Source organism: Schistocerca piceifrons, chromosome 4 (assembly GCF_021461385.2).
Source record: "Schistocerca piceifrons isolate TAMUIC-IGC-003096 chromosome 4, iqSchPice1.1, whole genome shotgun sequence".
Classification (NCBI taxonomy): domain Eukaryota; kingdom Metazoa; phylum Arthropoda; class Insecta; order Orthoptera; family Acrididae; genus Schistocerca; species Schistocerca piceifrons.
In genome coordinates, this window is record NC_060141.1 from 193,947,375 (window position 1) to 193,969,614 (window position 22,240).

The following is a 22,240-nucleotide window of genomic DNA, read 5'->3' on the forward strand; positions in this document are numbered from 1 at the left end:
ACCACCGCGGCCGGCAGGAATGTTGTTGTCCACCAGCCATGGCCTCGTAAATGCTGCTTTACGACAGGGTGCGAACACACTATGTCGTAAAATGTGTTCATATCCTTCAACATTTAGCGTTTTCTTGAGTGCAATAAGGGAACCACAGCCTAACCAATACATGTGGTGCCAGGCAATGTTCTACAGGCATTCTCCAAACTCAAACCTTCCCATCGGATTGCGCCAGGGCACAGCGTGATTCTTCACTCCAAATCATTCGCTTCCAATTATCCAATGTCCCGTGGCCTTGCTCTGTACACCAACTCAAGCGTCGCTTATTACCGACAACATAAAAATGTATGCCACACAGTTGTACAATCTTTTTAACTTCCTACGCAAAGTCATTGTGCTAGTTGGACTGCTGTTAGCACTTTGTACAAAATCGCATGAAATGAATGGAAGGAATCGCTACAGAGTACCAACCTACCTCCCCAATAGTCGATGTTCTCTCTCTGTTCAGTACATGAGGTCTGCCTGGTAATAGTTTAGCTTTCGTTGTGCCTTCGCGTAACAGGAAAGACTCAATACTCATCCTAATGTTCACAAAACCAGTCTTGGTCGATGCAAGCTATGTGAGCAGCGGTCATATCGCATTGTAACACTACGTAACGATTGGATAACATAAGTGGTATCATGGGATGGATCTGATCAGCCAAAATCACCACATAATCCTGGGAAATAATGCAAATTTGCAGAGCAACCTTGGAGCCGTGGAGCACATTTGGAGCTGTCCAAATCATCACCAAACCCCTCGCCATGTTTCCTTTTCGGATGTAAACTCGACCAGAAGTTGAAAATGGTATGAAACAAGACTCAATTCTTTCCATTGCTCCATAGTCCAGGTTTCGTGGCTTCGGTACCATGTATTCCTATTACAGACATTTGCATCACTGGTGAATGACCTTGGAATTCCAGTTCGCCCTGCAATTCCCTAATTCTGGAGCTCACTTCATGTTATTTGGTGTTGACAGAGTTCGCGAGTGCGACTTCCAGTCTTGCAGTGATTTTGCAGCTGTCGTGCTCTTATTTTTCATTACAATGGTCCTCAGTGACCATCCGTCACGATCCAACAACACACACTTCCGTTTGCGTTGTAACTCAGCATAACATGCCCACACAGTTAGCCGTGCGGTCTTACGCATGGCTTTCCGGACTGGGAAGGAGCGCCTGGTCCCCGGCACGAACCCGCCCGGCGGACTTGTGTCGAGGTCCGGTGTGCCGGCCGGTCTGTGGATGGTTTCTAGGCAGTTTTCCATCTGCCTCGGTGAATGCGGGCTGGTTCCCCTTATTCCGCCCCAGCTTCACTATGTCGGCGATTGCTGCGCAAACAAGTTCTCCACGTACGCGTACAACACCATTACTCTACCACGCAAACATAGGGGCTACACTCGTCTGGTGTGAGACGTTCCCGGGGGTGAGGGGGGGGGGGAGGAGGGAGGGGGGGGGGAGTGGGGGATCGGGTCTACCTAGGGTCGAACCGCACAGTAACCCTGAAAGAGTGGTTCGGTGTGGGGCGGCGGAGGGGTGAAGTGGACTGCGGTAGTCGTCATGGGTTTGTGGACCAGTGCGGCTGCAGCGGGGACGGAGCCTCTCCGTCGTTTGTAAGCCCCCGGTTAACATACAATACAATACGGCATAACATGTTTTCCCGCTTTCCCTGTAGGTGGTATAAATATTCGATATGGTGCATCTTGAAACACCAAACACTTCAGGCCTCTTGGTTACGGAAGCACTAACCTCACGAGCACTAACAATTTACCCGCACTCGAGTTCACTTAGCTCCGACAAAATGCACTAACAGGTACACAGAACACTGATCTGACCACGACTCATAAATCAGCGCATCGAGAACATTGCACAGATCTCGTTAGAAAAAAAAAGAAGAAATTTTCAAATGTGTGTGAAATCTTATGGGACTTAACTGCTAAGGTCATCAGTCCCTAAGCTTACACACTACTTAACCTAAATTATCCTAAGGACAAACACACACACCCATGCCCGAGGGAGGACTCGAACCACCGCCGGGACCAGCCGCACAGTCCATGACTGCAGCGCCCCTGACCGCTCGGTTAATCCCGCGCGGCGATAGTCATCAAATACAACAGCGCAACCTGCATGCTCGGCCAGCCTCTGTACTTATGTTCAAGCGTGTATTTCTCGCGGTATTTCCATATTTTTGTCCAACTCTTGTATCTGGGGATCCCTCAAATATTCTTTCATTACATATAAATTTCCGGGCCTCATAATGCTGGAGACGAAAATGAGTGCCAGATAGAAGTGCACTGCGAAGACAAAACAACAGCCCGAGCCGACCCGGGATCTCGGCGCAGACCGGCGCCGTACTTCAGCTTGCGGGAACGGCGATATGCTGCCGACGCTCGTGGACCGGACTGTACGCCGTCCGCGAGATTTCATCTTGTCTTCCCGGGAACATCAGAAAAATAGAGTCCACTTTTCTTTCGGCCTTTTTACAAGCTTTATAGCAGCAATAATGACGGTATTAGGAACGGCGGCCGAGGATTGGTCGGCGCCAGAGGGCTGGCGCATGCGCACTCCGTGAAGTGGAGCAGGGAGCGGGGTGGCGCCCTATATAGGCGCCGCCAACATGGCGCCCGCGCGCACACGGCCGCAGGCGGGCCGAGACACAGAAAGGGCTGCGCGCCACTCGTGCAGAACCCAGCTGCAAGCCGGCGTAGACGAGGGACCCAGGCAGAGCGGTGATTGTCCGCTCACTCACCAAATACTGCATCAGAACTTTGTTTATTTGTGCATGTTATATGGGTGCTTCTAGTACGGTACTGACATTTTTATATTTACGTCCATCTCTGCTAACAATCTTATAGTGGGAAGTACTTTGAATACAACTAGCACTTCCCAGTTCCATTCGCGAATAGTGCGAGGGAAGAACGATTGTCGGCAAGGGCGTCCGCAGACTCTGAAACTCTAAAACTGCCGTTATTTTTATATAACTGAGCTTGTCGGTCTCGAGACATGTCGTGCCATAAGAACTAAATTTTATAGAAGATTTTCAACCTTGAAGCAACACAGCCAACCGGTTGCAAATGATTGTTTAGTACATTGACTTAGGTTTCGACACCTCTAATGAAAATTTAAAAGCCTTTAATTTACATAGTGGTATGACAATAGTCAAAGTTTAGAGCAGACATTCTCAAGTCGAAATACTCCTTGCAAGGTGTACGTACCAAAGGCTGGAACGTTTTTAATTTTTAATTTTTGACTGGAACGTGTCTGCTCTAAACTTTTGACTATTGCCTTTTCGCAATGTAACTTTACGGCTTTTAAATTTTCATTCTGATGAAGACATCCTTAGAGTGTCGAAACATAGGCCAATGTTTGAAACAATTATTAGCTGCCGGTTGGCTGTGTTATTTCTCCGCCGAAACTTACATACGGTTGCTGAAACACAGCCACGATCGAAACTAATTTACAGATGACATTAAAAGCTTACTATATCCCAGAGAACTGGTGGTTATTCTCTCAAAATATGAATACAACTGTCTACTCCACCAGGACATAGGGGGGAGGGAGGGGGTGGGGGAGCGGGAATGGGGACGCCTATGATTGCCGATAAGTTTTAATGTGAGCTCGAATTTCTCTGATTTTCTGGTCATTAAGCGAGATATTAGTGGAACAATGTAAAATGTTACTTGAGTCTTCTACGAACGGACAAGGTCTACTGGAGTGTAATCAGTATCTCTGAAATACTTTTGCCGTGTTAAACGATCGCATGACAACACATGGCGTTGTTCTCTGAATCTTGTCAAACAACTATATTAACCCTTCCCGGTAAGGCTCCCAAGCTGAAGAGCGCCGTTCAAGATTCGGTCAAACGAGCGTATTGTTAAGGTATTTCTTCCGTGGATGAGTTTCATCTCCGTCTGGCATCTGCTGTTCCTCTTACTGGCATCACGTGGTCATAAATGTTAAGTCGCCCCTGAGGGATGCTTCTGCGTTTTTTCCAGTTGCTGTTTTAACCTTGTTTATGCATCCTTTGAGGACTCACAGTTTAATATGCACCTGAAGATGTGACATGTCTTAAAACCGGGTCGTGCTTTCCTTTTTTAGACATAAATAATTTTTATAACTGTAGCGGATTTTACCATTGCTGTAGTTGCTATTGGTTGTGTTCATCGGCGCTAATGTAATGGAACGACAATGTGTCTTTACGGCTATTTATACGCGATATGTTGCCTTTATTTATTTTTAGAATCAAGTGGCAATCTCCACACGAAGCGTCAATCCATTTCAGATCTTCCTGCATTTTGCTGCAGTTTTCTGATGTTGTAACCATTTCGTTTACAACATTTACATCCGAGAATAGCTTCACGATGCACACGACGGCATGCAGCACGTCGTTTGTGTATTCATCGTGAAGTCTCCCCTGGGCTACTACTGCAGCTACTTTTTCACATAGCAAATTTGTGCCCTTAAGAACGATCTATCCTACCTGCTAAGACTCTCTGAAGCAAATGTCAAAGCCGGTGCCATATTCTGTAAGCTTGTACTATACGTCTTTCTAAAGTTATGGAACTTGAGTGCGTTAACTTTGATGCAGTCACTTACCGTCCTCTGGATCTCATGGAAGAACAGAAAGAGATCTGAATGAGTCTCCTATGCTGCAGCACACTGTGCGCTGCATTAAACTCACCGACCGATTGAAACTGTGTGTCGGAACGGGACTCAAACCTGGATCCGTGCGTCTCACATGTAGCGCACTGCCGACTGCGCAGTCCGACATCAACGCGGATCGACTAAGTTCCTCAACTTCACACTAACTCCCCGCTAAGTGGGGACACTTAGTAATACAATAGCTCACTTTCCCATAGCCAGGTTTCCGAGTTTGAGTCCGTAGACTGTACAGTGCTTCAGGTGCTATAAATGTTCAGTGGCTTGTAAAACATGTTTCTTTAGTGTACTTTTTAATTGAGTCATTTAATGTTTCCAAATATTTTACTGTATTACAGTTTTTTATCTCGTTATTGTTACGTAAGAATCAGCTTTTTCGAGCGCATGTTTCGTAAAGTTGAAATTATTGTTTGGTTCTTGTTACGTTTTTGTGATCTTATTAGTCCATGAGTCATGCTGGACTTGTCCTCTGTTGATCTATGTACACCGAGATGTCGATTTTCGACGTTTTAGAGCATACTTCAGCCTCACTGTGCGTTGATTGTGTTTGGTGTATATGGTGTTGCCAATTGTCGCTGTGTGGTTTTCGGTTATTTTTCGTTTGTGTTGTGGTATCTGTATCCAGTTTGATATTCCTTTGTTGTTATGTGAGTACGTGTGTCACTGCATAAGGTGGGTCTGCTCTGATGTACATAGGTCAACTAAGTTGAACGCTAGAACGACACATACGAATTAATAAGATCACTTAATCGTCAGTAGTACCAAGTAGTAATTTAACCTTACGAAACAACTGCTGCAAAAAGTTTTTTATTACACAAGATTAAGAGATTAACGAAAAATTGTAATTTAATTAACTATATATTAACATTACATGACGCAATTGTTACACATGTGAAACAAACGTGTTTATAGTGAAAAGGAGCGTTAGAACAAAACAACACTTAGCTACATATACGGACCACATTTCCAAGAATGTGGGAGCTGCTGAAGAACGACAGAAAACACATTACTCCAATCCACTTTGGCTTGATGCAGCAGGAATGCTAGAATGTTCTAAAATTAGAATACAGTTTCTGTTGCAAGTGTTTTATTAGTAATGATGTGTTTCGTGCGTTAGCGTATCCTCAGATTATCTGTAATTAGTAATAACAATACTGTTACATAACACTTTACTCACGAACCTATCACCGATCAATGGTATAGCTAAGCTAAAGATGAGAAGTAAAGTGATTCACTTGCCTTGAATAACGGAGACCGCCTTACTCATGTTTAAACTCGACACTTTCACTAACTTGCATTCTCACGTCGTTCTACCGTGTGGTCCTATTCCCTTAAGCATACACGTTGTCTAGAGCAAGCAATATTTGTTTACCACTATGATTCATGGGTCTGATCGCTAACCTTTCTCTGAACCGCACATTGCCATGTTTTGGTGAATTCCTTTTGGTTCCTAATCCTGAGCTGACGCCGATTTAATTGCTTATTGGCGTTTTAGTTTTACACTTCTAACTCAGATGTTTTCACTTGCCATTTCATGGATTCCTTTCTCTACGTTTGACGACGGCCGTCTTTGCTTTTACGTCGTCATATCAATGGTTTTTAAACATGACTAATGCGGTTTCTCTGTTCAAGCGAAGTGAATCCCTTCGATTCTCACCTTTAGCTCATCTATCTCATTAATTGCTACTAGATGGTTTTGCGAATAAACTGTTATGTGACCAAGTTGTTATCACTAATTAAAGATAATCTGAAATCCGTCAACCACGCGAAATCATTATTACTAAATGCACAAGTGCCGAAGAATGAGAAAATCTAACTACAAGTTAAAATTTAATGTAATCCACCATCAGTTTAACCTATCCTGGCCGTACGGGATGTACAAGTTGTATCAGAGTTCAATGTGAAAAGTGACACTGATGAAAGTATACAGTAATAGAAGCAAAAGCGTTCCAGTAAACATGGTCTGCAAAAGAGCCGTTTGCACTGCGAATGTGTCGTTACTGCCCGTCCCTGATTTCAGTATGAAAAATTGTCCCAGTTAGTACAAATGCGTATAAAATATGGAAGTTCCGTTTAAGTCCTCCTCTACTTGTGCTCAAATTTCATCTGCGGCCCATGGTTGGGGAATGCGGTGCAAACATGATGGGACGTCGGCACACTTTGCTGATGTTGTGAGGCGAAATTTAACGTCCCAATATGGCTCAAGATGGATAACTCAGGAGTGGCCTGTACCTTGGCCGCCAAGATCACCTGACCTCAATCATCTAGATATTTCTGTCTGGGCTCATCTCAAAAATGAAGTGTACTGCACCATCGTTATCATGGTTGAAGAACTGAGGCCGCGAACTTTAATCCTGTCAAGATTTACGTGGTAATTGGGGATGTTTGAAAGAATTCATAGCTCCCTGTAGACACATGTGCAATATTGCATACCAATGCGGGGATAATACGGGGAACATTTTCATGAACGGGTACGAATGGTCAGCGAACTGTAACAAGTAACGTGCTGAGGCAATATTTTATTGTTTTGAAGTTACACCTGGGGTAAAATTTGAGACCAATTAGAGTAAGATTTAAAGAAAAAGTCTGCATTTCAATACTTTAGTATTATAGGGCTCATCTCAAGGTCTCTCGTATTTGGAGAGGCCGCTGTGTGAACTGTGGCGAGGGTACTGGTGTGGAAAGGTTATCGATCGATAGCGGCATACTTGTCATTTAGAATGAGTGCAATGGCTTAGCTAGATAAGCATCATGCTTTTGTTGCGGAGGACTGTATTCGTAATCGTGTTTCTGTGATTACTACTCAGTTCTGTTATTACTACTCAGCGAACATTTCGCATTCGGTCCGAACTTGATCGACATGATTCTGTTCCTTATAGAAAAACTATTGGAGTTTGCCTATCAGACTTTACAGCATCAGGCCCTTCACTGAATAGGAAATCTACTGGTCGGCTTCAGTGTGCCACAACGCCAGAAAATGTGGTACTGTGAGATACTGTAAATAAACAAAATTTCCACTACTGAGCAGCACAAAAAAACTCAGGAACTTCACCAGGACCACGTCTCAGCCAAAGTGTTACAGTTTGGTACGCCGTTGCTGAATTTGGTGCAGGGGTCCGTATTTTTTGAAGAAGATGGCGTGACGATAACGGTTAATTAAAATCGCATGATGGAGATCTTCCTCCGAACTAAGTTAAACCAATTCGTCGGGGACCATAAAGACTGAGAAATCTGATTCCAACAAGACGGAGGCATAGCTCACACTTCTAGGCATTCTCTATAAATTTTGAGAGAGCTGTTTTCTCAATGTCTTCTCTCTTCGCAAAGAGACATCACTTGGCCCCTAAAATGACCCGATTTATCACCTTGTAGTTTTTTTCTTAGGGGAGATTTAAAGGCTCAAGCGTGCAGACGTCGCCCCACAATCGTGAAACCACTTAAGGAGGCTATCACCAAGGAAATGGGTGCCATTCCATCGGGAATGGCACGTAGGACTATGGACAGCTTCTGGGTAAGGCTTCGCCAATGTTTCAACAAAGGAGGAAGCCATTTACCGGACATAATATTAAAAACCAGCTAATTTAAAATGGCATAATATTTTTTGTTCACAAATAGATGTATTTTCTCCGTATCTTTGGGATTGCTTTTTGAAACACGGCGAGTCTTTTTGTCGGACTTATTTAGAACAGTCATTTTGACGTCAAGGGCAATTCGTGACCACACATTCGTAACTATCTTGCAAACAGCTGGTTTGCCGACCCATGTTTACTGGAACGCTTTTGCTGCACATTTTCTCCCGTATCAGTTTCCGCTAGTAAGCTCTGTATACATAATGAATTATACTTACTGGCATTTGAGTGAGGCCTGCAAGGCTGGTTGTGACGACTGCTCGCCGAGAGCAGGGAATTCTGATTCGAATCCCGGGCTGGCACAACGTTTCGCGACGCACTCGCTACGTTAGGAGATAGCTCCCCTAATAGTGGAAGCCGCCGGCAGCGCTCACGGCTGACGGTAGTGTACTGCGGTGTTGCAGTGGGCCCGGCGAGCATGTCGCTGGTGGACAAGGACGGCAAGAAGAAGCACACGAGGCCCACCTTCAGCGGGCAGCAGATCTTCGCGCTGGAGAAGACCTTCGAGCAGACCAAGTACCTGGCGGGGCCCGAGCGTGCCAAGCTCGCCTACGCCCTCGGCATGACCGAGTCTCAGGTCAAGGTGAGTCTCGACTCCAGCTATATCTCTCTCACTCTCAACTTCCTGAGACTTGTACCTCTCCTTAGAGAAATTTCTTTAATTACATCACAATGGAGATTAACACTGTATAGCCCACAACTGCGGTGTTACCACTGGTTCTTACCAAAGAAAAATCAGCACTATATTTTCAGAAGTTGTTATTTTATTTACACGACCCATCTCCGCGTCTCATTAGTGCCATCTTCAGGCCTTTATGCACTCCGTGTATAGAGGATTAGATGCATTGATGCATGCATAACTGGAGACATCAGTACTGGGATTCCTTTTTTTTTTTTTTTTCTTGTGGAGTGTGTACTTCGAAGGCTTGACAACAACTGAAAGTTGTTGTCAAATCTTCAAGTTACACGTGTTGGCATTAGAGCAAACACCGTGTTACAACTGGAGGCCGAAATGCACGCGTTTTAGCTCACGCAGGCTGGCGTGAGGAGGGAAGAACTATACTGACGTGAGGTCTGGAACATGACAAGGAATTAGAATTCAGAAAGCGGACGTAATTAGTTTGATACTTAACTTTAATCCATTAATGATGAACGTCGCTCTTGACGGTACACGATTCACAATATTATCTGTTCAGGATACATAGTAACTGAATATGGCGCCTTGCTAGGTCGTAGCAAATGACGTAGCTGAAGGCTATGCTAAACTGTCGTCTCTGCAAATGAGAGCGTATTTTGTCAGTGAACCATCGCTAGCAAAGTCGGCTGTACAACTGGGGCGAGTGCTAGGGAGTCTCTCTAGACTAGACCTGCCGTGTGGCGGCGCTCGGTCTGCAATCACTGATAGTGGCGACACGCGGGACCGACGTATACTAACGGACCGCGGCCGATTTAAAGGCTACCACTTAGCAAGTGTGTTGTCTGGCGGTGACACCACAACACACTCCACAAAAAATTCACGGAATCCAGGAATTGATGACTCCGATTACGCATGCATTGCTGTATCTGATTGTCTATACATGGGATGCATAAGGTCCAGAAGACGGCACTAAGGAGATGCCGAAACTGGTACTATACATAAAATAACAACTTCTGAAATCAAGCGGCTGTTTGTCAATTTTTTTAGGTAAATATCTGACCGGCAGCTGTCTTGTATCCACAATGGACCCACAGAGATTTCCAGTGTTTGGTCAGGTCGTAAATTTGTCGTTCCACTATTGGATAGTGAACTGTGGTCACATCCATGATATGTGTAACTTCAGCATCTGTTCACAGGAGTTGACATGAAACAGCTACCATCTGGCATAAGCTTCAACGCAGTGACTGGCGTTGCAGAAGAGTTCTTTACTAAAATGTGGCATTTAAGATAATGTGAACACTACTTACAAATTAGTCTATGAATCCAGAATTTTTAGAAGAGCATTCATTACTACCACAACCTCAGCGATTAGAGGAAGGAAAAATACGAATCTGTTCTCGCTTCAAATAAACCTACTAGTATACAACAGATATTAAGGTCTAGCATAAAAGTTGTGACATTATCCACAGTAAAGTCTTAGCTGCTGTACCACGTGCCGTACACACGACTGGTCTCCATGTAACTGTGCTTGGACTGCTTCACAGGTAGATAATTCATTTACCTTCTACGAGATGGATACGTAAATAGAAACCGCGTAGTTCACATTTTCGTCCGGCAATGTCGGTGAAGCTTCCACAATTTCCGTAAATAAACTGCGCAACCAAATCAAAGGATCATCTTTTCGAAACCATGTAATTGTTTCTCATGGCGACGCGCAAGTGTGGCTCAAAGGTGCCTACAACATTCCTCTGTAATGGTCCAAAAGCGTATCGCCACGCGACGCCACCCTCGGGATGGCTAGCAGTCGACACATGCAAAAAAATGGCCTGGTCTCAGAAGTTCATCTGTGCTGTAAGATGGATTAATAATGCCACATCGACCCCAAATTTCACCGCAATTCTGACCAACACCACCGTGGACGGTAAAACAAGGAGTAGGCAATAAGGTGTTGTGTGTCCGCGCCTCATCATACAACATGGAGGTGTCCTCTTTTGGAGTACTGCTCTGCGGTGTGAGATCCTTACCAGATAGGTTTAACGCAGTACATCGAGAAAGTTCAAAGAAGGGCAGCACGTCTTCTATTATCGAGAAACAGGAGAGAGACTGTCGCGGGCATGATACAGAATTTGGGTTGGAATCATTAAAACAAAGGCATTTCTCGTTGCTGGGGGATCTTCTCACGAAATTTCAGTAACCAACTCTCTCCTCCGAATGCGAAAATATTTTGTTGACGCCCACTACGGATCATGAGGTTTCAGTTGCTGCACCGTATGGACCTTGTACGGGTACCGGTGCAATATACACCACAAAAGTTTCCGCGCTATTGTTCATGGGATGGACAATTCCCGTGTCGCTGCACGAGCTCTAGCACTGTCCGGGGCACGCGCTGCTTGGTCAGTTACAGAAACAGCAATCTCGCCAACAACTTCCACCGAGACACGACAGCTTCCACCTCCAAGTGCTACATCAAGCTCACCCGTGTTTCCGAATTTCATTATCATCTTCTAGAAACTATTTAATGACATCGAGCCGCTCTCAGACTTTTCAGCTGGGAATACTCTCTCAGTGCAGCAATCTAATTGCTGGCGATTACACATAACAGTTTCACTAACAGCGCAAGGTCTTCTTGACAGCCATATTGCTGACTCACTTCATGGCTTGTGAAATGACAGCGTGGCTGTCACACCATAACAATTACAATGCACAGCTGCACACTTGCACTTGGTGGCCAAAATTGGAACTAATTATTTTCCGGCGTAAATCTGTTCCCCCATCAACGCTTCAGTTGATCCACCAATTTCTCTGCCATACAATAATTACGCCCCACATTGAACTTCCGCGAGTTGCCGTACTTTAATCATAAGTACATGATAGTAACAGAGGGAACCACGAAGTAAACATTATTCCAAAATACCTGCATCCCTCGATGTCTTACCCGATGGCGATCGTATATTCCAGCAGGATAACTATCGGTATCACAAGGTCAGAATCACACTGCAGTTGTCTGACGGGTATGAAAGTTAACGCACGTTGATAAGCCTCCAAATTCTTCTGATCTAAACCCGATGAAACACATATGGGGTGCTATTGGGCGCTAGCTCCACGCCCAGGAACCACCGACTTGCAATTTACGTGAACTGTTTGAACCGTGCGTACGCAACTGGTGTCACATACATCCGGAAACCTACCAAAGACTTGTGGAATCCATGCTACAGAAAATGCAGAATCGCTACTATAAAGAGAGCGAGTGAGCGAGAGAGGGGGGGGGGGGGGGGGGGGAGAGAAGGGTAAGTTAGGTGCAAGCTAAACGGGAACAGCTGGGAACAACAGATGCAAGAAAAAAGAGAAATAGAGAGAAGAAATTCACGGATACGAACATTTTTCAGCTTCGAATAGATGTAGTCAAGCTATGCTTTTGCTCAGGGCCCTATTCTCGAGAACGACATAGCCACAGTAAATGCAGCCCTTGCCCGTGTCTGCTGTCAGGTTTAACGTTTTGCTTCCTTAAAGAGAACAAATAAAGGAGGTGCAGCGAGAATCCTCAAGTGTCTGGACAGACTTCTGGCGTTCGGTGCGCAGGGAAGAATTACTGCCCATCAGTCGGCGGGAAAAATATGTCGGTCCGCCGTCGCTGTCGGAATTTACAAGGCAGTAAAAGCGCGCTTGGTTCAGCGGGGGGGCACTCCGTCTCACGTCTCGGTCCGCTCCGTTCAGAGATCGTGGCCATCAGCCGCGCAGACCCGAGCCCCGAGAGAACGGTATTCACATCTCGACAGCTGGGATCTTACGTCGCATTCTTGCGTAAGTTTAGTGCCGCTAAAGGGCTTAGGCAAAATTGCGCTCTAGTCCGACAGTACTTCTACAATAGTTCTGATGTGTCGAACTACCGTCACATCGCCTCAAACAGTCTTCTAATGAAAGCAATTTTTTTGTACTCACTTAGCTGGTTATAGCAGTCGCACATCCTGTAGGGGCTTTTAGTTTCACGACAGCTGGTAGGAGCTAGAGCGAATATTTTGTCTGCAGTATAACGGGAAAAAAACTAGACAGGAGCGCATTTCTGACGATTGTTGCTCTTAGAAAGACCACGGAAGTGTCATAGAAAGTAAAATATTCGTGGCGTAGATGCTATTACGAAGCGTTTTTAATCCAGGTGAAGAGAGAGCGAGGTGGTAAAATATTGATGATTTTCGTGAGGACTGCAGTTCAGATCCCCGTCCGGCCATCAGATTTGAGTTTCCCATGACTTTCGTAAATAGCTTAAGGTGAATGCCGGGACGGTTTCTTCGGAAAGGTGTGGTCGATTTTCTTCCCCACCCTTCCCTAATCAGAGCTTCTGCTTCGTGCTTAATCACCTTGCTGTCGGCGGAACATTAAGTCCTAAACTTCCTTCTTCCTTCCGGGAGGAAACCCTCTCCTAGTTTTTGATGCCTATGGTGTGCAAATAACTTTTACTCCACTTTTTAACTGGGCGCATTTCATTTTACGGTAAGAGAGAGGAAGCAAATGCAAGTGAAAATCTTCCTTATGTTTTAGCTGGCGATAGGTTGCACGTGATAACTACTTAAAATACCCTTGGTAATGTCTGCAACCTAACCTAAGCTTTTAGACTGGAGACTCCATTTCGGGGTCACCACGTATCGGCCAACACAAACTAAACAACTATTGTCTTCTCGATACTCAAACTGCACATGTTGCACAAAATTCCCTTACCACCAGTTTGGGAACTCCGGAACTAGAAGCAGATCTGGGGTTCTCTCTGTGAGTCAGCCATATTGTAGCAGTGTAGCAATGTTAAGCTAATGGGTATGTTACATTTTGTTACAGCTTTTATAAGACGCTTACGGAAGGATGACAATAAAGTGCTTAATGAGAAACGTATATACTCGGAATCTTAAATTTCAAGTACTTTTATAGATGTTTTTAAGCTAATGACGACATTTAATTTTCGTGCAAAATACGCTCCAGAATGTGCATTACGTCCACTTCACCATTTCGCCATCAAAAAGCTGTTCTGAATGAATGAGTGTCATTATTTGTTTTTATTGTCAGTTTTTCGTACAAGAACAGAAACGACGTGGTTTAACCGAATAGTAAGAGCCGGTTCGTAATATTCTCAAGTTATGAACGAAAATTACAATATCGTATATGTTCTACAAAATTAATTTGCTTTTTAAACCTGTTTTCCTGCTTATAGGGCCACCATCAGATTTTAACTGAATTTTGTCGTCAAAGAAGGTACGATACAAATGAACAACATTGAAAAAGGTGTTACTCATCAAGAAAGATGAACAAACACAGAGAAAATGTCATCTTCGACAGTGTAGTGGTAATTCAATTAAAAAGTTAGAAGTTAAACAGCAAATAAATATAAAGGGACCAAACCAAAAAATATTAACATTAAACTCTAAAAAACTACCTATATAATAATTTAAATTAAATTAACAGTCTCAAAATCATAAACTTAGCGCTTGACAAGATTACTGAAGAGTGCGTGGAAGAGATATTACGCATGGAAAGTGATACAGAAACAGAGTAAAAGATGGATTTGATAACTGTAACAACAGGATGTATGGAGTATGTAGACAATTCCCATAAAATAAATATTCGGTTGGTGCATAAGTCCGTAGCGTTTTCCCATAAGATTAACAAACGCAACGGATACCCGTAACAGAGATTTTAGTCATGAATAATATATTCTCCTTCACTATCTACAACAACGCAAATGTTTCTAGCTGCATCCACCGCTGTCAAGCTGTATTGTACTCGAAAGGGGAATACGTTGGGAACGTTTCGATTCTCTACTTGCCACTCCATTTCCCAGCGTCCAAAATTCCACTCACCATCTCCAAACGACGAAACGACAATATGTAAACTCAAATAGCTACAGTGAACTACATACATAAAATAATAATTACTAAATAAACCCATGTAACCGGAAACCAACATACAAAACAAGAACGCTACCAACTTATGGACCAGCCTAATAAATACAAGAAAAATGGAGGAACAGAATGGAACAGACAGTATGGGAAGCTTTGAAAAATTGGGAGGGTCGAGCAAAGTTTTGGAGAAGGGAAGTGCTGAGCTGTGTTTGGTCATTAAATATTAAATCTGGACTGTGAACCAAATGTTTGTTGATTTGTAGGGGTTGCCAAAAGACAAATTTTTGGCCTTTGTGTGGCCGAAGTGGCCGTGTGGTTAAAGGCGCTGCAGTCTGGAACCGCAAGACCGCTACGGTCGCAGGTTCGAATCCTGCCTCGGGCATGGATGTTTGTGATGTCCTTAGGTTAGTTAGGTTTAACTAGTTCTAAGTTCTAGGGGACTAATGACCTCAGCAGTTGAGTCCCATAGTGCTCAGAGCCATTTGAACCATTCTTTTTGGCCTTTGTTTGGCAAGTGGAGGAGATGGGATTGTGGCTGGTAGCTGTGGCTGGTAGTATGTGCTCAGCAAATGGGTCAAAATTTCGCAATTTCCATCTGCATTCATGTTCAGCTAACGTAGTTACTACGTCTCTGCCAGACTGACCACATAAAAGTTATCACACCTCGGACAAGTAATTTTGTATACACCAATATTGGCTTATATTCACTACTGCAAATACAATGGGATAAGTTGTTCCTCACATAGTACGAAATCCTATAACTACAGGATTTCAGTGTTTTTGTTATAGCTGGATACGTGTCCTATTTATGGGATTGTACATGACTTCCTGCAAAAACTGGAAGGAACAGCAGAGGGAGCACTGAGAAGGGGCATAATATTCAATTTTTATTTCCTAAGGTCTACCAAGAAGTGACGGAAAATCAATTAATATTCACAAGCTGCTCATAAAAGTTTAAATGTTAGTCTCAGCCGTGTCGAACAAATCATTAACACGAGAAAGGAAGCTCTGGTACGCATTTGTCTGCGCAGATACACGTGAGCGCTGTTCTAGTTGAGGGGGAAGTTGTGGAATCCGGCATTGGGAACTGTCTACCCTTTTCTCAACATTTTCGTAATTGCAGAGTTCGTGTCCCAAACCTCTCCCCCGTCCCTCCCCCGTCCCCCAGCCGCACTCTAAGACAAAGAAAACGAAACCGACGCTCCACGAAGGAATGATAAGAATGAGAATGAGACGTAAATCGGTGAATGTTATGTACACGTACAAACATGTATTGCAGAGGACAACCAAAGGGGACCTGCTATGAAAAGAAGTGGCACCCCAGACCATCACTCCGGGGTGTCGGGCCGTATGGCTGACGACAGTAGTCAGGTTGGTATGCCACCATTGTCCAGGACGTCTCCAGACACGTCTTTGGCCCGGAATATCAATCACTGGAGTAGGATTGTTCTCAGTGCTGAGTTCCACTTCGAAATGGGCTACGTTGGCCAGCGAAGTTAAGTCTCGATACACCTCAGACAGCGGTGGCTTACCAACCTGACTGTCACCCTCCATACAGCCCGATAACCAAGAGTAAAGGTCTAGGGTGCCATTTTATTTCATAGCAGGACCCCATTGACTGACATCCGCGGCATTCTTATAGTACAGTGGTACGTCGACGATATTGTACACCCCGTTTTGTTGCCAATCATGGCAAGCCATCCTGGGCGTACATTTCAGCAAGATAAAGCCCGCCCGCATATGGTAAGGATTTGTACTGCTTGTATTTGTGCTTATCAAACCCCATCTTGGTCAGGAAGGTCACCCGATTTCTCCCCTATTGAAAAAGTTTGGAGCATTACGTGCAGGGTTTGTTAACCATCTCGGAATTTTGACGATCTAACACTCCAGTTGGACAGAATTTTGGCATGATATCCCTCAGGAGAACATCGAGCAACTCCATCAGTCAATGCCAAAGCGGATAACGGCATGCACAAGGAGCAAAGGTGGACCAACGTGTTATTCACCTGTGCAGTTTGTGAAGGTATTTCTCTTGAATAAATCATCCAATTTTACTGAAATTGTAATCATTTGTTTGTCTATACATTTATACCACATCTGTCGATTTCCGTCCCATTCGTATAACTCTCTCGTGGTGCAGCTTTTTTATGTATGTACGGAGAGGTCCAAAAAATGTATCCACTGTTTAAAAGTCCATAACTTGCAAACTAATTGACGAAGTTGTCTCATTTTTGGTGAAAGTGTACCTTGAAGTCCAACTTAAAGATATCACTGATGGTGTTCGAAATGGTCACCATTAACATCCACACACAAACGATGCCGCCTAACTGCAGCACGAACTACTGCCTGCAACGTGTTCAGTTGGATATTTGCACATGAATGTACGATGGATTCTCGAAGTTCATCCAATGTGCGTGGCTTTTGTCGATAAACGACGTCCTTTAGTGTTCCCCACAGGTGAAAGTTCAGAGGAATTAGGTCTGGGGAACGTAGTGGATACTCCACAGCACCTCTACGGCCTATCCATCTTCGTGGTAGATTTTCGTCGAGATACGCCCTAACACGATTTTGGTAGTGGACTGGGGCACCGTCTTGTTGAAAGTAAACTCTTCCGTCTCCATACAAGTCTCGGATGGCAGATAAAATGGATGTCTGAGGCTTCTGAAGGTACACCTCACCGGTAACTGTGCCGTCAAAGAAGAATGGCTCAATCAAGCCCCGGTAGGACAACCCATACCACACATTCACGGCTTTGTCTACATGGACGACATCAACCTGTGTTAGCCATTCAACTAGAGATTTTTAGGGATAGCACACATGCCAGTGCTCGTCTGTATCAGACGAGCGATTTTATCTGTTCTGACCTCCATCAAAATCTCTAGGTGAATGGAAAACACTAGTTAATGTCTTAAGCTACGTGCTCGTGTGTTGGTAGTGCAGGAAGTGGGTGTGAGCGTCACTCGGGCGTGTTTGAGAGGCCACGCCCCTGTAGCAGCCGCTAAGGCGGCTTTGATGGACGCGGGGCGGCGCGATTGGTCGCGCCTTTCACATGCAGATGTCTCGGCCGGGCTGAGCAATTGGCTCGCCTCTCGATTAGATCGGCGGCGCACGGCGGTCACCCCTCTGCAGGAGGCGAGGGCAGCTTGCGCACTGCGAGAAAGGGGCGCGCTTGCTTCTTGCTTCACAGCTTTCAGGGGCGGCGGGGCTAGGGAACATCCGAAACTCACTGATGGCTATTAAGTTACAAAAAAATATGGTTACTGCCTGAGGCTGCAACTTCTGGAACGAATGATTCTCAGGAAGATAATTGGGCAGGTGTCAGTCAGCACAGATGACGAGCGCAGGCCGTTGTGGCCGAGCGGTTCTAGACGCTTCAGTCTGGAACCGCGCGACCGCTACGGTCGCAGGTTCGAATCCTGCCTCGGGCATGATTGTGTGTGCTGTCCTTAGGTTAGTTAGGTTTAAGTGGTTCTAAGTCCATGGAACTGATGACCTCTGGTTGTTAAGTCCCATAGTGCTCAGATCCATTTGAACCATTTGAAGCTAGAAGACGAGTCAGTAAACAACTGTATTCTACGACAGAAAGAGTCCCTGACACTGTCAGGAAAAGAAGAACTATGTTCTCGGAATATTTCTCTAGAATGGACCAGAGATGGTTGACACATCATATAAAGTAGTTACATGTGGACAAGAGAACCAAAGTACGCTAGATCCTAGAGGCCCACAGGAATCTGGAAGAGACGGGAATACAAGAAACAGAGATTCACAACAGAATGACTCTTAATTTTAAAAAAAATATTCAGACTTCCATAGGTTTCCAGCACAGAAATAAACCCAGAACAAAATCTTCATAGACGGAGGAGGAAATATGACAGTATAATGGCCGGCCGGAGTGGCCGAGCGGTTCTATGCGCTACAGTCTGGAACCGCGCGACCGCTACGGTCTCAGGTTCGAATCCTGCCTCGGGCATGGATGTGTGTGATGTCCTTAGGTTAGTTAGGTTTAAGTAGTTCTAAGTTTTAGAGGACCGATGACCTCAGAAGTTAAGTCCCACAGTGCTCAGAGCCATTTGAACCATTTGACAGGATAATGGACCAGGACAACTAACAGAAGAAACAAAGCTGATCCGAATAAACGTGGTCATCATGAAAGAGAAGGAGAAGAAGAATGGGAACAGCTTGATAGCTAGGTGTTAAGTAACTTTTACCACATTTCAATTTGTGGATTACATCAAAAACTCAAATATCTCTCAAAAGAAGTCACATTCTCTATAGCCTGTTCTTTTATCATGTTTCATTATTGTCAATTAGCTACTTTTGCTCTCTTTGTCATTATCAGGCTGCTTCAGACCAGTAACTGTCTTATGTACAGTGTATTGTGATTTATGCCAGTGTGGGGAAAGCGACATGTGATGGCGTTCTTGTGACAGTTGAGACCTGCAAGAGCGATAACTTTTGGCTTGATGCGGAATGATAACAGGAGGCAAAATTACATAATTGCTAATAATGAATAGAAGTGTTTACTATAAAATAAAGAACAGCCTACGCAGCAAAAGGATTTCTGTTAGGAAATTTACGGCCGCTATGGGACTATGGTTAAATAACACTTCTGACTTTTATTCCTATTATATTCGACACATATATTCACATAAGATACAAAAAAGAGCGTATATCGTATATCGTTAGGTGGCTACGCCGTATTAGACTAATATTTACTATTTGCGCGATATACGATAGAGAATTGTCAGAGCATGTGCTTCGGTAAGTGCCGAAGTGATAAGGAATACCACTCAATACATGATAAGAAGATTGCAGCACTGCGCTGATGACAGCGGCCATCACTTCAAACACCTTCTGTAAACGGACGTTCATACCACCTTTCTGACCTTCGTTGATCTTCAAAGACCTTACTGTTCCACATTATTGGATTTGCCTCGATAGCCGCTATCAGAAAATAAGTACCAAGCTATAGCATCCCATTTAAAGAAACAAAGTTGACCTTCATATCGCTGAAGTGAGCCCACCTAGCAACAAACAACCAACGTCGTATTATGGCCCCCATTGTTCCATGCAACTTTTGTCCTACAAACTTTTCAGCTACTATCATACTTTCGGAGTTATTCTAGGTGGCAATAGTTAGTGACTCATCCTGTACAGTCAGGTAGTTGCGCTATGGTCTTCCCTGGACATTCAAAGTACCATAGGATCTAGATTAGCGTCGCAAGCAACTATATCAAGACGTTCCCATTGTTATACATTGCTACGTCGTTGGATACTAACAAGATCTGGAGGCTCCTTGGGAACTGGTGACCAGCTAGAAGATAACTTGCAATGTCGTTTATGTGATACGTGTTCCGAGGACACTGTAGAAATATGTCGTTTGGATATTCTTCCTCTCCGCATACACATAGAGGGGTGGGACTTAGGCTGAGCCGAATGAGGTCTTTGTTGATCTTCGTGGAATTAAATTTCAGACGTGCCATAATTGTCTTGTAGGTCCTTGATGTTTGGGTCTTATTATACCATGGTACTCTTGGAATCGTCTGCTGAACTAGTGCGTAGTGACTGTCTTTGATTTTAGATGTGCGTGAACATTCCTCTTGCCAGTCCGAGGACAGCCACTTTCTGAGCAAGGGTATCATATCTGCGAGAGGGAGTGTATCACTTTAAATAGCTCCATGCAGAGCAGCCAGCTTTGCTATCCAAACCACACATTTTTACGGTGTTCTCACAACACACATCACATAAAGGACCTTGCAAGTTATCTTCGGGCCCTTGCTCATTCTCAGGTATCACAGAGTGGCCTTTCATCCACACCATAACAATGTTGCGACAGTTTCTCTGCACCAGAAACACAATGTCGACCATTCCTGCAATTGTGGAGTTGGTACAATTGTTAACGCAGTGTTTCAGTGCCAGATCGAGAAATTTCCACTGCGCACCGCATCAAGAGTCTCAGTTTCCACATCGTTCAGAGGGAGGAAGTGGGAGGAGCGTAGCCGCACGAAGAGAGAGTGGAGAAAGTGGAGAGTTGGGGTTGGGGGTGGGGTGACGGGTGGGGGTGATGGTAGGGGAGGGAGTGAATCCGCAGGGGAACCCCCGTTGACACTTGGCAGAAACAAGCGCCGCGCGTCTCACTTTTACACGGCGGCGCTGCGTCCACGCGACTGCGACTGCCCATCCCACCCCACCGCACCCCACACGCGGACTACTGCTGCTGCTTCGCCGCTTCTTCCCACGCCTCGAGCGCGTCTCTCTAATTCTTTTTTGTCATCTCTCCCGCTTCCTGCGGCGCGGGCCATATTTACATTTTTATTGAAACTCAGCGGGGATTTGCATGTAAGCCGTCGCGGCGACCGCAAAAAAGGACAAGTGCGCGCATCATGATATAGAGAAAATAGGTCCCCCCCGTGCGAGGACGGCAGCGGGGAGACGAAAATACTGTGCGTCCAGGGCCGGGCGGGGGAAGTTTGGCGGCGTTTTATATTATTTTGGCAGCCTGTGCCGCCTCTGGCGCTGCCGCCCCTCGGGCCCGCGCGGCTTTATTCAATTATCTGGCTAATCCTCCAATTATATCGAGGATATCTCGCGCCGCCGCCGACAGATGGCACCGGCGTCGCGGCAGCGGCGGCGGCATCCTTGCCTCGCTCAGGGGAAGGAATTCATTAAGGCGGGGGATACTGCCGTGTTTACAAGCTGCCGCCAAGATTGAGACCTAACCGAATTAGCGATATGAATGCCGAACTAAGTTACCTCGGCGGCGCGTAATGCGATTCAATCCGGTCCTGGTGTCGCATCAGGCGGTGCTGGGCCCCCAGCTCTCGAGATCCCCCGGGCGAAATAAGCGAAGACGTTCTGCTGAGCTACTCTTGCAAGTTCCCTAAAGTGAGCGCCGTAGGCCTCATTTACAGTTGGCTGTTTGTCTATCCCTGTTAGAACTGAACAAGGCCGACTCTCGTAGGCTTACATTTCCCACTCTACACATCATAAAATGATAATGTAAATTGGAGATACCTCACGTCGGAGCCGACCAGAGTGGCCGAGCGGTTATAGGCGCTACAGTCTGGAACCACGCGACCGCTACGGTCGCAGGTTCGAATCCTGCCTCGGGCATGGATGTGTGTGATGTCCTTAGGTTATTTAGGTTTAAGTAGTTCTAAGTTCTAGGGGACTGATGACCTCAGAAATTAAGTCCCATAGTGCTCAGAGCCATTTTTGAACCTCAAGTCGGAATTCTAGTTCAGCTCCTGATATACTTAGGTGAAATTATCGGGTACACTGGCGATGGCAAACTGAGTAATAAAACCCTTGCGAAAAAAAGTGCGAAAAGCCTGCACATACACCTGGAGTATCTTTCACGAGAAATCCCTTCCCATCAGTACCGAAGTACGCCGCTACCAAAC

The 22,240-nt window shown here is 45.1% G+C and overlaps 1 protein-coding gene across 1 annotated transcript in view; it reads left to right on the top strand.

Moving 5' to 3' along the window:
- Nucleotides 1–22,240, top strand: part of LOC124795725 (homeobox protein Nkx-6.2-like) — a 230,032-nt gene that overhangs the window by 132,192 nt on the left and 75,600 nt on the right. The window contains exon 2 of the mRNA XM_047259807.1: nt 8,720–8,898. Coding sequence (XP_047115763.1) covers nt 8,720–8,898 — 179 coding nt within the window. The remainder of the gene's footprint in view (nt 1–8,719; nt 8,899–22,240) is intronic.